General features: G+C 39.1%; 1 protein-coding gene across 2 annotated transcripts; it reads right to left on the bottom strand.

The window, feature by feature from the left end:
- Positions 1–790: 790 nt before the first annotated feature.
- LOC146476128 (sushi, von Willebrand factor type A, EGF and pentraxin domain-containing protein 1-like) lies at positions 791–16346 on the bottom strand. Of its 2 annotated transcripts, XM_085114968.1 has the most exons (10): positions 16168–16346; positions 14921–15112; positions 12046–12240; positions 10495–10701; positions 9507–9764; positions 8713–8958; positions 7452–7661; positions 4490–4675; positions 3172–3211; positions 791–877 (listed from the first exon to the last, which is right to left on the bottom strand). In XM_085114968.1, exons 1-9 carry the CDS (start codon positions 16280–16282, stop codon positions 3207–3209), a joined length of 1614 nt encoding a protein of 537 aa, XP_084971094.1. In that variant the 5' UTR covers positions 16283–16346; the 3' UTR covers positions 791–877; positions 3172–3206. The 2 variants fall into 2 exon arrangements, with proteins under 2 accessions (XP_084971094.1, XP_084971095.1); XM_085114969.1 differs by lacking the exon at positions 12046–12240.
- Positions 16347–16493: the final 147 nt, after the last annotated feature.

Below are 16493 nucleotides of genomic sequence, written 5' to 3'. Positions count from 1 at the left end.
CCAACAAAAGAACAAAACTGACAGAATAGACCTACTAAACTCAACAAAATGCAACAACAGGACACAACACATGAACAACAGAAACAAATCAATTCAACTCAACACAACACAACACAACACAACACAACAGAAGAATTAAACAAGAAACTGAACAAGAACCTGAAAGGAATGAAACTACTGCTCGATTTCGCTATTTTCTAGAGATTGAGACCAAAAGAGAATAAAGATTTTTCGAATTTTTGTCATTTTCACAAATTTGAGACCAGAAAATAAAGGATCAAATCTGAGAGCAGTAAGTAGCAACCTTACTGTTCGAGTTTTGGCTGTTTTTACGACTTTGAGACCAGAAAGGAATAATCTTGGAATTTGAAATCACGCATTTGAGACCACAAAGGAGTGAACTTTTTGCTTCACGACTGACGGAAGGGGACGGAAAAATATCGTTCTGTGACCAATTTCACATTTTTAGGCGATTTTCGACTAAAACTGTTGCTTTCTCATCTGTGACAACCTGAAAACCACGAGCGATTGGAATGTTACAATCAAGAGTCATGAATACTTGGCCGTCACGTTGGTCACACAAGCACTATTTCCCGTCCCACCACATCAGCCGTCCTGTTGCGTAAACTCACTTATTGTATCTTGAGATTCTACCTTGCCTAACTGAAATTAAAAAGAGAATGATTTGAACACCACACTGCTACCAAACAAATAAATGCAACTCCGTACGAATTTTTTTGGCAGTCTAACTTTACTTCATATTAATTAGCAGACACACATACGACAAGGATGCGGTGTTGTGTTACACGTTTATTTGAGTTCTGTTACAAATAAACACTGTTTCTTTCTTACTTTAAATCTTCGATATTCCATCAACCTGCGAACAAGTAAACGGTATTAGCTATTAACATATTAGTTAAAAGTACCACACCGTTTGCCGTGTTTTTTATCTGGTAGTTTTCCAGGTCCGTAAAATGTACTTCTATATTTCAAGATATCCCATATTGGGCTTTTTCTCCGTGGCAACATGTTTTTATTCTCAATAGTCTAACTGAACATTAAACTTTGCAGTAATATTTTCCCTGTTTGTACAAATCAGTCGAGTGCCTTTAGTTACAGACTCGAGAGTTCTTTTCAAGACAAATTTCGGGTACCCCCTCAACGAAAAATTACACACAAAAAAGAAAAGTACTGAGTAAACATTACAAGAAACTATAAGGCTTATAATATTAGTCATTCTCATTACAAAATTTGTTGGATGTGAAAAGTCATTATAAAAAGGATTATTTGACCGGCAGTCAGCACTGCAAACGTCACAGAAGGAAAAGAATGACATACATATGCGATAAAAAACATCATCAGTTTGCAGAGCTTCAAGTTGCTCCAAAATTACCCTGAAACTGGCATAATCTTTCACATCCTCCACTAATTTCATTCAAACGCGATAAAAACATAGGTAACTTTTCAGTCAGTCTGTTTATACTTTCGTATCGTAATAATTAATATTAGTTAAAAATTATTAACCGAACTGGAGGTGAATAGTGATGGATATTTACCTAGCCGCGAATTCGAAGCAGCGAGGTAAATATCCATCAGTTTTACCGACACTGAGGTAAATAATTGTTTTAGTGTATACCACTCAAGCTGAATAACTAGCGGACCAAAAAATTATTTTATTTCTGACAATATACTCACTCTATGGTATGAAATTTGAAAATCTCGCGCGCCAGCCGGTAAGTGATTTCTTATTGTAGAAAGTTCCCTCTCGCTTTCTTGAATTGCAGACAAATAAAACTTTTTTGAGACACTTGTTTATTTCGTAAGTGTCATACTTCAATTTTTCTATGAAATTCGTCTTGTTGTTGAAACCATGCTGAAAAATATTAGATGTTTCATTGTTTTCATGTAATTTTAGTGCTCGGCAGTTTTCGTAAAAAAGGGATTGTATTTTCGTTTTTCGCCTTAGAATATGAGGTTGAAAAGATTAAACAACTTACCATTTAATGCCGTCAAACCAAACTTTGTTTGCCACTTATGTATTTTTTTAACAGCCGCCTCGTTTATCGGAATAATTTCTTCTTAAGTAGCCGTTGCGAAACGGGAAGCCATCTTGTTTCTCTTCAGCTGCACGGGGGTGTATAGTACTTGGCTAGTCACCTTCGAGCTAGCCAATCAGCGCCCGCAAAAACTACTATTCACTCGTGTGGTATATACTAATAGATAATTACAGTGTTGTATTGTTAGCTGCGTATGTAAGTATCGTATGAAGCGTTCCAAGTACCGAAAGCAGTACAAGTACTGAATAGGACACTATGGCGTTATTTTACTACAACTACCAGAAGCTTTCTGGTTTTTGATCTATCAGGCTAATTAGAGCTATTGTTCTTTACTATCCACTTGGATTACAAAATTTGAATCTGAAAAGGAAAACGAAATGAATTCTGGTGGTTTTAGTAAAATGACGCCATCAAGAAAATGGCCTATTGTAAGTAGTTCAAGTGCCGTATTGTCAGTTGTGTAAGTATCCAACGTAAGTGACGTAAGTAATTGTAAAAAGTGTTCTTTGTGGTGAAAGAATAAATTTCCTATTTTAAAAAACTTTCCAGTCAGAAGCCTCCTAAGATCCGACAACCAACCTGGTGGTTTTAAGTGCGCGCGCACGTTGCAAAACTTACCCTCTCGTTCACAACGTCAACAAAATTTCGGGATCCGAAGGATCTATTAAAGTCACCGACCGTTTTAAATGCACCTCCGCTAATGTTATCTATTGCATAAAATGCACTTATAAAACTAAAATTAAATGCGCTTTATGCAAAAAGTTATGCATTGGTGAAACAGGAAGAAGACTAGGCGAACGATTTCGCGAACATCTTCGAGACATTGAAACTATGACAAAGAGCTGAAGATGAATCGATATTTGTATTCTCGTCATATGTAGTAGGTAAAACGAAGAAACTATAAGCATAGTAACCACTGAGATATGATTTGAAGCCAACAGTGGTATGGGCAATTTTGGTGGCAAGAGGAGGACCGATGTTAGTGAAACAAAAATCATTAAAATGATTAACAACGAACGCCGGAAACTTACAAGAAATGAACGACAACTGGAAGAGATCTCAAGGTGCAATTTTGCACTGTTTATTCAGAAACCTTTCAACAGGCCAGCCTTACCTTGTTTTCATCTATTTGAACGCTTCCTTGTATCTTTAACCTGTAATCATAAAAGTAAGGCATAAGTTGATACCAAAAGGACAAATTGTCTCCGTCTTTGTAATAAAATATATTCTAAAGGCCTACACATTGCATTGGCATCTGAATTGTTGTGTAAAATTTATAGTTCCAAAACGCCAAACCTTATTTCATTTGAGTGAATCCAAGACACCCCTAACATCAGGCGCGGATTCAAGCATGTGAATTCTTTTATAGAAGAAAGATTGTTGCAGTTAACTAAGCAACCAGACTTTTGAGGAAAAAAAAACACTGAAAAAAATGGCTTGAACGGAATTCGAACCTGTGACCTCCGGTGCGGCTCTACCAATTGAACTATCAAGCCAACTTGGAGCTCAGGTCATGTTCCTTGAATTGTTATTATTAATTGCGTGCTATTTTCTACTTCAAGTGAACATAGCCTCTTGTATTAGATGATGTATTCATTATTCCTATGATCTCCTATTAAGATTTGAAAAAATGAAATAATCCGACCGGAACTCTTATACGGTCGATTTAGAGGGTATAGGACTGTGTTGAATGGGACATGCTGACGATAAGCCCACGATACGAATTGCTTCGAGTTAATAATGAACCTACAACTTTCCGTGCACGTAGGCCGGCAATGTTGAATGGTGAGAGTCAGTTAGTGTATGAAGTTTTGCAAGACGCGAGCAATGTCCGCTACAGTTTTCGCGTAAAACAGTTGTATGCAAAAGTTGTACCACCTAAATCGGCCTTTAAACAGCTTACAAAACTCAAACAACTGCACCGAAAACTACTAAAACACGTACGCTACCATGACCGACTGATGTTGGTCGGTAACTTGCTGTAAAATTCCAACAATGACATGTCAACAACCCGTGTCTTGAAATACCCGATTACTTACCAGACCCCAAAACGCTTTTGCGTGCACAATGTTTCTAAATAGGGATTCATTGCTTACTGATTTTAAAGTCTTTGTCATTTTATGTAACACGTTGGCAAGTTTGCACGAAAAATTGGCTCCAGTCGGTAAAATGTTCTACGGCAAAAGCCGCCGGGGCTTTCGAGAAACTGCAGCGACCCGCTGATTTCATATTCCCCTTTTCAGGCTTATGTACGTTGCACGTCTTGGTTACAGTAAAATCTCGACTACCCACAGTAGCCCAAAGTAGATTTTAAAGGGTGTTAAATCCGAAAATAGTATTGTTACTCTACTGTATGATGCATAGCTATTTCATTATTTCCAAAATAATCATACTTATTATATACATAAGAAGAGAATAGCAGAGGTAATTACCTTTGGCTCCTACAAAGACTGAAATGTCATCCTTAGTGTATTGTTTCGTTCGAAAAAACGGAGGAATGAAAGGTGACTTTAACAGGGCAAGGAATTTCACTTTAATGGCGTCTTGGAAGTTGGGGTCATCACCGTTATAGAAGAAGTCTGGAATCATCCTTCGTATCCAAGATGGGTTTGCTGTAGCTAAGAGAGAAGAAAGCAATCAGTCAATCAACCGTGTAATCATTAAACAAATCATCAATCAGTCAATCAATCAATCAATCAATCAATCAATCAATCAATCAATCAATCAACAATTAATCAGTTCATTATGTTGATAAGACAGGAAAACCGGTTAAATCCCCGCCAAAATTCAACTTCTTCTTTTCAACTTCTAGTTCTCATTTAATTTATCTTTGCTGTCCGAGATTCTGCGTTAGGGTTTCACAATGCGACATTGTAGTTTCATGATACATAATTCGACTTCTTCTTTTCAGGTTCTAGCTTACATTTTATCTTCGCCGTCCGCAATTCTACATTAGGACCCATTAGAGTTTCACAATGCGACATTGTAAGTTTCGCGATAAGACGGCGCCATTCCTGTTACCAGTTTCAGTACAAGGACCGTCATTCGATATGTTAGTTTAGCCATTTCATGCAAGTTTCACTTTACAACTTTCGACTCGCATGAATGATCAACAATGTACTGTTCCAAAGAGAAACTGCTGTACGTTTGCGGGTGCAAATAAATATGAGATTGAGATTGATGGATATTGAGACTGGACTATCTTATGCGCACTTTAGTAAATCAGGGCATCCCGCAAACATATCAGATGAAATCATCCAACAGCTTGGGGAAGCTTGCAACGAGCTCAGCCTGACTGCAACAAGCGAGGCTCATTCAAGATCGACTGATGAAGATGCCGTCGAATTTAATTCCCAAGTGTACACTCAGCGTCGTGGAAGACCGGCCTTCGAGATAAAGGAAGAAGAATTATCTCCTCTCGTAGCATTCTTTCTAACTGCATGATTTATTTCTAGCTTAACTGTATATTTTTGGCTCTGAAAATCCTCATTGGGGAAGTGGTAATAAAGTATTTATTGTAAAATCCCTACAATTGCACGTCTATTCATGGTATCCACACGCACAATAGAGAGAAGAATGCAGAAAAATGGCCTTTCAGTATTAGGTTAGAATATCGGGAAAACCTTTTGATCTGCATAATTTAAAAAGAGTTCTCTGTAAATATCAATCAACACTGATATGGTTGTTCAGTGGGCATGGAGAACTTACAGATAACTGTTTTAAAACTATGCAGAACCAAAGTTTTCTGATATTCTTACCTGATACAGAAAGGCCATATTTTTGCATTCTTCTCTCTATTGTGCGTGTGAATACCACGAACAGACGTGCAATTGTAGGGATTTTAAACCCTTCCTCTACGAGAAGAGATAATTCTTCTTCCTTTATCTTGAAGGCTGGTCTTCCATGACGCTGAGTGTACACTTGGGAATTAAATTCGGCGGCATCTTCATCAATCGATCTTGAATGAGCCTCGCTTGTTGCAGTCAGCTCGTTGCAAGCTTCCCCAAGCTGTTGGATAATTTCATCTGACATGTTCATGGGATACCCTGACTACTAACGTGCGCATAAGATAGTCCAGTCTCAATACTAATCCATCAATCTCAAATGGATTCGTTATGTTTTCTAAGGCCATGGAGATGGATACCTGATTGACTGTGATGTGAGCTTGACGTAGGTACTCAGGGTACTCACGATCGTTCTCCGCCACATTGATTTGCACCCGCAAAAGTACAGCAGTTACTCTTTACGTTCTCTTTGGAACAGTCTATCATTGATCATTCATGCGTGTCTGAAGTTGAAAAGTGAAACTTGCATAAAATAACTAAACTCACATATCGAATAACGGTGCTTCTGAAAATGTGTAACAGGAATGAGCAACGGCGCTGTCTTATCGCGAAACTTACAATGTCCAATGTCCAATGTAGAATCTCGGACGGCAAAGATAAAATGTAAGTTAGAATTTGGAAAGAAGAAGTCAAAATTCGTATTATGAAAGTACAATGTGGCATTGTGAAACTCTAACGTAGAATCTCGGACAGCAAAGATAAAATGAGAACTAGAAGTTGAAAAGAAGAACTTGAATTTTGGCCGGGATATAACGCCATAGTTTTCGATTGAGTGTCGAAAGTAATTGCGCGTTGGCTTTCGTTTTGCATTACTACGTTCTTTGATTGGTTAACAAAACTCGCGCCAATTTTTTCAACCAAATCATGAGAAGTAAAACCAAAACCAATCGTCCCTCGCTCGCACATGTTTTCCTGCGCTAAGCTTCGGTTACATGTATTTTCTTTGAATTCTGATTGGTTAATGGCGCTGTCTGCGCCTGCTGTGATTGGCCAAAGTAATAACTTTGGTTTTGGTTTTACGACAATCAATTGAAAAATGCTGTAAAGTCTGGGGTTTTCATACGTCGGGAAAATCCCAGAAAATAGGAATTTTCGCTAGCTGTCAGGCCCGACAGTCAAAGATTTTACTGACTTATGAAAACACGAAAATCGTGCTGAAATCGATCATCTGGGATGTGGGATGACCGGTGATGAATAAGGAAAGTCGAGAGTGTTTCTATTTTCCCGACGCGTCCCAGATTTCTACGAGGGTCGGCAATCATTCCCGACATACAAAAACACAAATGTTTCCTGGCTGCCGGAGAGCATCGGCTATCGTTTAGATCACTGCGAAGTCTCTCAGAACCTCAAAAATTTAAAATGGGGTACTTTTCCTAGTGCCCTACAATTTTTACATCGCCGATGGTCGCCGATGCTTTTATCCAGTAACAACTGGAACGGTTTGGAGACAACGAAATCGCTGATTTCTGGGATTTTCCCAACATATAAAAAGCAGGCAAGGAATATGCGCTTTCAAAGGTAAAAAGCAGTAGTGTGAAAGAAAACTTACCAGAACAGTTAGGCCAGGGCATGTTTGGCGAGTGAGCCGGCATCATAGAGAACATGTTCCACTGCCCACTGGAACAAAAGTACAGCAAGGGCGGGTTATATTCATAGTCGGTCCCAGTCTCACACATTACTGCGCAGGTCTCAGAATTCTCTTCGGTTATGCAGGCCAAAGCTCCATTAAGGGGAGGTGGAAATCGAGGACACGTTTTACCTGATAAAGGAAAAATCAACAACTACGCATTAGTTCTGAATATAAACAGAATTAAATAGACAATTTTTACCTAAAGGTCCGTCATATCAATATTTTATTCTTTACAGCTCAGACACAAAAAGAGGAACATTAATCTACTACAATATGACCATGGTGGACTCATGGCGTCAGAAGGTCAATGTACTGTTAGGGAATTTGCCTTCGGTCTCGGTCTTCTTTCAGAGGTCCATAATAGAAAGATATTGATAATTAAGAGACCATCTCAGTTACGTACGCAACCTTAACAGCTTACTGAAATAGCCCAGCCGAACAACCAATCACTCTACGAAAACGTCGTGGGAAAGATTTATCTATTTTTATAGAATTCGGCAAATGCAAGTATTTTAGAAGTGTTGCAGTTGTGTTTTATGTCTTTTTATGTAAACTGATAACATTAACTAGCTAGCTCGCGCTCGTGTCCACTTTGAAAATTGGCTCTTAAGGAAATCGCTAGGACTGGGTTATGCCGCCGTGAATTCACATTAACCTCAATTAAAACTGTTAAATTGTTAACTCTCCAACGCGACTATTATTTCAATCTTGTTAAGTTAAGAAGTTAAGCTTTAACGATGTTGCTCTAGCTATAGCTGGTTTTCAATACAAAGAAAGCGCATATTGTGCCGCTTTACATACCAATGTGTGATCTTTCTGCATACACTCAATTGATAAAACGTTGTTCCGCACAAAGTGTAGACCTGCAGATGCGACCTGATGGAATTATGAGGTGATCTAATTATAATGCGCATATTTCGTGTTTTCCCATTTGAATGACCACGTTTTTGTCGGTGGCATGTCCGATCACCGGTTGTACAACTGACTCAGATTGGTTACAGTCGCGGATCCAGACTTCAGGTTAGTTGCGGGCCGCCCCGTATTCGAACGCCTGACTTGCTTTTCTTCATTAAACAAAATATCCCGATGTCTCGCCTCTACACTTCGACTGTAAAAAATAATAAGCGGGGGGAGTGGGAGGAGGCCGCCCCCAACCCAGATCTGCCATTGGGTATTTTACCTTTCAAAGTTATCCTGAATGAGCAGTTTTTGTTCACGTTGTAGGACTCATCTATAACATTATATTGGACTTCGGAGGTACTGGGAACTGGAAATGTCGCCCCAATTTGTATGTTTGATACGATACTGACAGGCTTCCCCGAGTTGTCAGAGCAAACCGGCAGTCGCCAGTTAACTCTTGCTGTTGGGTTTGTTTCTTCTTGAACAATGTCTGCAGGACAAAAGCTGCAGGTCGGGGGCTCAGTATCTAAAACGGAATTTCAATACAATTATAAAACTGAATTTTTACTTACTTCTGAAGTAGTCAAGAGTATTTACTACTAAAACAAGGATCTAAAACGGCATTGATAGTAAACGGTCGACAGCTCTGAATCAGCTGCAACATACACATATATTCACTACATTTTTCTAGGCAAGACAATAGATGATCCGTTTCTGAGTGGCTAACTCTCTCAATTGTGTAATAATCTTAAAACATAAAGGCATTTATTGGCTGATTTATGTTTTAAGAATTTTGGGTACCTGAGCAAGGACAACGCCAAAACAAGAACAAAGGCTTTTACCAAGCTCCTACCAATAGCGTAATTCCGCTGTTCACTATATGAACACATAAAACCCACAATTCCTTGATTCGCTCCGACGAAGGGTTAACGCTCGAAACATCAGCACTCGAATCTCCTTGTGGTGGCCGCTTTACTTAAGCTATCAGCTCTGTTTATAAACCAAACGCAGCATCGCAGTTTCTTTCTAAATTAACCCCTTATCCTTTTACTAAAGCAGTTCTGTTCAGCTAACCTTTGACTTCAATTAAGAAGATGCACACGGCGACATTTCCAGCATTATCAGTGGCATTTACTTTAATTGTATTCGAGCCAATGGGAAGTCCTTGTGAAGGCAAATGACTTGAGCGTACTTTGATCTTTGCATGTGGATCCACGCTGAGAGAATTGTCCGAAACTTCAACACTCCAGAAGACCTTTCCTGTGGCTTTGCCTTTTAGCGTGCTTGTTGTGGTCAGGTAATTTGGGCAGTTCAAGGTCGGAGGCTGGAAATCTGCAGATTTAAAAGAAATGTGGCATTAAGTTTACAGTTGACTTGTCAGCTAGGCCATTAAACTAGGGTCCTGTAATTAGCATCTCAATCATTTCACATATGTCACTTACTCAATTATCAAATCCAAGCAGCATACAGGAGATTTTTCACACAAGCCTAGCTCATATGAGTTTCTGTAACTCAGCAACACTCAAAATAGTCGAATCGGAAGGTCGTAGGTTTGAGTCTTGTTGTTATCTGTAGATTTACCGACTGAAAAAGTGTAACTTAGTCCTAAAAGGTAACCAGTTTGTTTGGTGTATAATTGTTGTTATTAGGTATGGCGGGTGAGAGGGGGCAGTACTCTGGATCGAAATGAACTGTATTGCATTGTCTAGTTTACAATTTAGGATTCTCCTTAAATCTCCAAGACGCGATGATCTTGACATCGAGACGCTCACATCACATCATAAAACATGATGACTGCAGTATATTATGTCCCAGACACCCTCTTCAATAGGTCGGGAAGCTATATCTAAAAAATTCTTGAGAGATTTTCATTGGGTATAAAATTCCACTTGAAGAAAACCTGGGTGCGCCTAGTTATTTCAGCACATTTCCCTATGTTCGAACCTCTGAAGCATTCAAAAAAATCATGTTTGACATATGACATCAAAACCTTTATACAGCACTGTAATATATAGATATGGGCAAGGTTAGTTAAAATCTAAAAGAAGATAAATTAACTTGCCATGACATTTGGGAACTGAAGCGTCCCATGTTTTATCAGTTTTGCACGTTAAACTACGCCAGCTTATTTGCGGGGGAAATCCGTCCACATGATATCCGCGAGCACACCGGTATTGACAGTGTGTGCTCGCCATCACTGGGCCATTAAGGCAGTCAGAAGGAACGACTTCAGCTCCAATGACAGGCGGCAACTTTGGACAATATATCACTAAAAAAAAGAAGGAAAACAAAACAGAAAAAGAACAGAACAAAAAGCAAAACTGTTACTTTGATTCGTTTTAATTTTTTGTACAGGTTTATTGGTTATAACTATAAACGAGAAAGAAAAATGTTAGAAACCTAAGAGGGTGGGCGCGAACGGGACATGAGGACCCAAGCGAGGCTTGTTTGTATGACCAAACAGTTTCTCACAACGTGAAATTCTCGAAAATTCAGTGGACTCCCTCGCCAACGGGGATCAGGGTGGGGACATTGTAAATAGAAGTGACATGACTGCTCAATATACTTTTAAGAGCTCAAAATTCGTTTCTTATTCCCCTCGTTGCATGATGGTTGACGCTTTCTCCAACAATCCGTCATTCTTCAGTTTCGATCGAAGCTGTTTGCCTTCCCAAGAATTAAAGTAAATAGGCCTTATCACGGTTTTCGACGCCTTTTTGACTGGTAGGCAAACAGGCTTGAAATAACAGTGTTTTTATGGAAATCCGATGTCAAATAATTTTCATAAAACCTCGCTTCTGAAAAATTCATGAATTGGAAACTTTTGGCACTAGGAAAAGGATTTTAAGAACGAAATTGGAGGGATGTAACTGTGACAGAAAGCGTCCAGTCGTGTTTTGAATTTTCCATACATTTCCCTGTATTTTTTCCCTCGAACTATTTTTAGTAGCAGCTCACGGCTCGTTCGCTATACAGACAAATGTATGGAAAGTTCAAAACACGACTGGATGCTTTCTGTCACAGCTACTTCCCTCCAATTTTGTTCTTAAAATCCTTTTCCTAATGCCGAAAGTTTCCAATTCATGAATTTTTCAGAAGCGATGTTTTATGAAAATTATTTGACATCGGATTTCCATACGAACACTGTTATTTCAAGCCTGTTTGCCTACCCGTCAAAATGGCGTCGAAAACCGTGATAAGGCCTATTAACTGAGAGTTGTATAAAAGTTTTTTTTCCTTGTCAGCTCTTGTAAAGTTAAGTATCAAGCAAGATGCATTTAAAATTTTCACAAGATTTTTTTGTATAATGTACAACAATGATTGGGTGACCGAGTTATTGACGCAGGATTTCTAAGAGTGCTCCTTTGTTCTCTTAATCTCCCCTGTATGATTTATAACATTTGATCAGTTAATGTTATATTTGAACGATCTAATCGAAAATTTCCCAATGGTTTCCCTCAATTAACATAAACCACACTTTTCACAATTTTCGATATTGCAGTTACATTTTTCATCGCTCTCAGCTTTGATTTCCAGGCCAGAATTTTACAACCTTGTTCTTTTTTACGTTTTTACGTTTTTAAATTTAGTTACATTGTCTTGATGCACATACTTTCGCAGCTCGTTGCAGTTCCAGACCACTTTCCATCAAGTTGACAAACACGCACCTTGGAACCCTTTAGTTCGTAGTTATAACGACAATGAAAGGTACAGCTGGTCTCGTAAACAGGGCTACTCACGAAAGGAGGCGAACAAGATCCGGTAGGAGGTTCCGCGTTATTTACGAGAAGAAGAGGACATTCGATGGCTAGAAATAAGAAGTAGAAATAATTTTAAAAGTAAGAATGGTAGCTTGCTGTTTCTTAAAAAAAAAAACCTAATAATTTTCGAAGGACATAAGGCTGCTTAAACCAACTGACTTTACGAATAGACTCTACGTTTTAGGTTCTTTACGCGCATTGTACATTCTAATATGAGAGCAATTTAGAGGTCACGGCCATTTTCACGAAGCCCTGTTAAGCTAATGGATTGTCAATTTCTAAAGAATCTACAGTGCTGCGTCGGTGGGGAGTAGAGAGGAGGGCCTTACGCAAGAAACGCCAACACTGGAATTATGGAATCTCTTTATTGTTGCCAATTTACCTTTAGTTACCACCTCTGTTGAGAAGCAAACATTCGCGTCTTTAACAATAAGCTTTGGATACATTTTAACTTTGGGAGGATTTTGTGAGTCGGGGTCCTTGTTCTCATTTATTATTTATCTAACTAATTGGTAACCTCAGCGGCCTTCAAGTGAAAGATTATAGATAAATTATAGATGACAGAACCATACTAGATTCGAGTCTTGTTGGGAGGACTCTGATTTCTTTTTCCCGAGTACTGCGTGTGTCACTCGGACTGAATAACACATCAAATTAAAAACTTTTTTTCTTTGGACCATTGAAGCTAACTTGAATTAACTTGTGTGTTTCAACAGTTATTTGAAGCGCTATACTTCAGCTTTGATCCACTTTTCATAGAAGTGCGACGTAAAAGAAATAAAAAATGGACCTGATCTATGCACGAAATTCAAAACTTACGTCTAGGATGAAAAGATCGCATCCTTTAAATTTGGGAAACACGTCCGGTAGTAATTTTGTTTGGTCGATGGAAAAAATGGTCCCTTGACGGTCTTGACAAAAAGGACACGAGGAGACCCCGCGAACAAATCTGTTTGCCTGTGGACAACTGGCCGCTGACCACCCGTGCCGGGGAACTTTTGTTACCCAGCGTGGAGTTCGAACGTTCAATGTGTCCATGGCGTTCTGGCGGGGGTCTTTCGAAATTTCAGAATCGAGCCGACTTGAAAGAAAATCTTTCTAGCAAACGTGATACGGCTTCAGTCGAGTCGGAAATGCGTTGTGAAGATAGGTATTCATCTCTAGTTTGATTCTATGAAGGAATTGGGACACTGGGACGATTTCAATGGATTTATTCCGTTTCAGGCTTTGAGCATGGCTGAAATAGAGTTCGGCCATTCGTTACACTTAACAGTGGAAACCTGAGTGACGCTAAATCACCGAAATCGCTTCGAATCGGCTTGTAAAGCTGGTAAATGACAAAGAATACAAGGAGAAACAGGGTAAGTTGACTTTATTGACATAACAATGTTAGTTTCTACTATTTTACACAATCCGCTTTATTCCCATATTAAATTCCCATATTAAAACATAAAATTCAACGGTTCTCTGATATTGAGCTTGGGATGCCTGTGCTGTAACTCAGTAATACCAGAACAAGTCGAATCGGTAGGTCGATTAGGTTCGAGTCTTGATGTTATCTGTAAATTTACCGACTGAAAAAAAATGTAATTTATGTAATTTAGTCCTAAAAGGTAACCAGTTTGTTTGATGTATAATTGTTGTTATTATGGAAGGGCGGTGTGGTGTTTTGTACCGTTCAAGTAAAACCACCGAAAGTCTAAACTCAACTGTGATTTATTGACTCCATGCTCGCAACGATTACAAGGTGAGTGGGAGTACCCTTTTTGACCGCGTGCTCGTATGATTGACAGATGTCACAGCACTACAGGTGGGTGGGAGGGGGCAGTACTCTGCATCGAAATGAACTGTATTGCACAAGTTTACAATCTAGGATTCTCCTTACATCTCCAACAACAAGACGCGATGATCATGACATCGAGACGCTGACATCACATCATAAAACATGATGACTGCAGTATATTATGTCCCAGACACCCTCGTCAATAGGTCGGGAAGCTATATCAAAAAAGTTATTGAGAGATTTTCATTGGGTATAAAAAAAAAAACTCGAAGAAAACCTGGGTGCGCCTAGTTGTTACAGCACATTTCTCTATGTTCAAGCCTCTAAAGTATTCTCATGTTTGACATATGACATGAAAACCTTTATACAGCACTGTAATATATAGATATGGGCAAGGTTAATTAAAATCCAAAAGAAGATAAATTAACTTGCCACGACATTTGGGAACTGGAGCGTCCCGTGTTCTATCAGTTTTGCACATTAAAGCACTCCCGGTTATATCCGTGGAACATCCGTCCACATGATATCCGCGAGCACACCGGTATTCACAGATTGTGTCCATCATCACTGGGCCATTAAGGCAGTGAGAAGGAACTACCTCAGCCCCAAAGACAGGCCAGTTTAATTTGAACCAACTCGGCGCGTTTTGTTTGTTTGATGAGTTCGATCGACTTAGAAAGAACGCACTCCTAATACAGATTGGAGTCGTGATCGTATGAGACAATCAACGAATGAATGGATCTTGGGACGCGTATCTGCATCCTCCCCCCCCCCCCCCCCCCCAGATTCTGCAGGGTAGCAGATTACATCAATCATCAACAACTTGCAAAGGAGAGTCAGAGCCTGGTGACATCGAACAAATCGAACCTTTGATTATTAAAAACTTTGATGGTGCTAGTTAATGGTCAGGTATTTCAAACTTATCAATAATAAAGAAAATCTACCTTCACAGGTCACGGTTGTTCCACTCCACTCCATGATGTTAAATGGTTGTTTCACGGTACATGTCCTTTCAGCGGAACCTTTCAACTCGTATCCTTGCAGACATTCGAATTCGCACTTGGATTGATATGTCCTCTGACAAGGTGATTTAAACCGTCCATTGGAGGGTGGTGGTAATGATTCACACGAACGGACTATTCATGTAGAATAAAAAAAATAAATAAACAAAAAACTGTGCACAATAAATCTCTAAAAAAAAAAAAAAGAAGAAAAAAAGAGAAAAAAATAAGAGAAAAAGAGCAAAACAAAACAAAACAAAACCAAAGCTGTTACTTTGATTCATTTCAATTTTTTTGTACAGGTTTATTGGTTATAACAATGACCGAAAAAGAAAAAACTTAGGAACCTAAGAGTGTGGGCGCGAAATGGGACTGAAGACCCAGGCGATGTTTAACCGATGTTTGTTTGTATGACCAAACGGTTCCTCAAACGTGAAATTCTCGAAAATTCAGTGGACTCCCTCGCCAACGGGGATCGGGGTGGGGGTATTGTATATAGAAGTGACACGACTGCTCGAGATACTTTAAACAGCTTAAAATTCGTATCTTCAGTTCCCCTCGTTGCATGATGGCTGACGCGTTCTCCAAGAGCATTTAGAGGTCAGGGCCAGTTTAACGAAGCCCTGTTAAGCTAATGGATTGTTAGTTTGTAAAGAATCTACGGTGCTGCGTCGGTGGGGAGTAGAGAGGAGGGGATTACGCAAGAAACGCCAACACTGGAATGATGGAATCTCTTCATTGTTGCCAATTTACCTTTAGTTACCACCTCTGTTGAGAAGCAAACATTCGCGTCTTTAACAATAAGCTTTGGATACATTTTAACTTCGGAAGGACTTTGTGAGTCTGGGTCCTTGCTCTCATTTATTATTTATCTAGGCAATTGGTAACCTCAGCGGCCTTCAAGTGAAAGATTATAGATAAATTATAGATGACAGAACCATGATAGATTCGAGTCTTGTTGGGAGGACTCTGATTTCTTTTTCCCGAGTACTGCGTGTGTCACTCGGACTGAACTACACATCAAATTAAAAACTTTTTTTCTTTGGACCATTGAAGCTGACTTGAATTAACTTGTGTGTCTCAACAGTTATTTGAAGCGCTATACTTCAGCTTTGATCCACTTTCCATAGAAGTGCGACGTAAAAGAAATAAAAGATGGACTTGATCTATGCACGAAAATCAAAACTTACTTGTACACGGAGATCCCTGATAACCAAGGGGACACTGACTATCACAGCGAGAAATAGAACATGTGAAGAGGAAGATTCCTACGGAATATGCTACACTTTTAGCCATGAGTGTCATTTCTTCCGAATATTCAACTCTTCGTGAGTTGTTTTTTATCGCAGCAATTTACAGTGTAACTCAGTTATCGTTGTGACAATTAAGATGAAGACAATATTGAACTTCTTTTTACTGTTAGTTCAACGTATTGATACTACAGCTCCTGATAGAACAAAACATGAACACAATCCAGGTTTATCTAAACATAATTATCAGACCATGAGACTGATAA

The sequence above is a fragment of the Pavona decussata genome, unplaced genomic scaffold, assembly GCF_977016875.1.
Source record: "Pavona decussata unplaced genomic scaffold, jaPavDecu1.1 SCAFFOLD_79, whole genome shotgun sequence".
NCBI classification, from domain to species: Eukaryota; Metazoa; Cnidaria; class Anthozoa; order Scleractinia; family Agariciidae; genus Pavona; species Pavona decussata.
This window is presented reverse-complemented; position numbering and strand designations above follow the sequence as displayed.

Bases quoted from the DNA above. Each gene is read 5' to 3' on its own strand.
- LOC146476128 (XM_085114968.1), bottom strand. From the start codon at position 16,282: ATGACACTCATGGCTAAAAGTGTAGCATATTCCGTAGGAATCTTCCTC. The intron at 8,959-9,506 runs GTTAGCTGAACA...ATTCCGTTTTAG, and splicing joins CTTCTTAATTGAAGTCAAAG to ATACTGAGCCCCCGACCTGC. The intron at 4,676-7,451 runs GTAAGTTTTCTT...CTTCTCTCTTAG, and splicing joins GCCCTGGCCTAACTGTTCTG to CTACAGCAAACCCATCTTGG.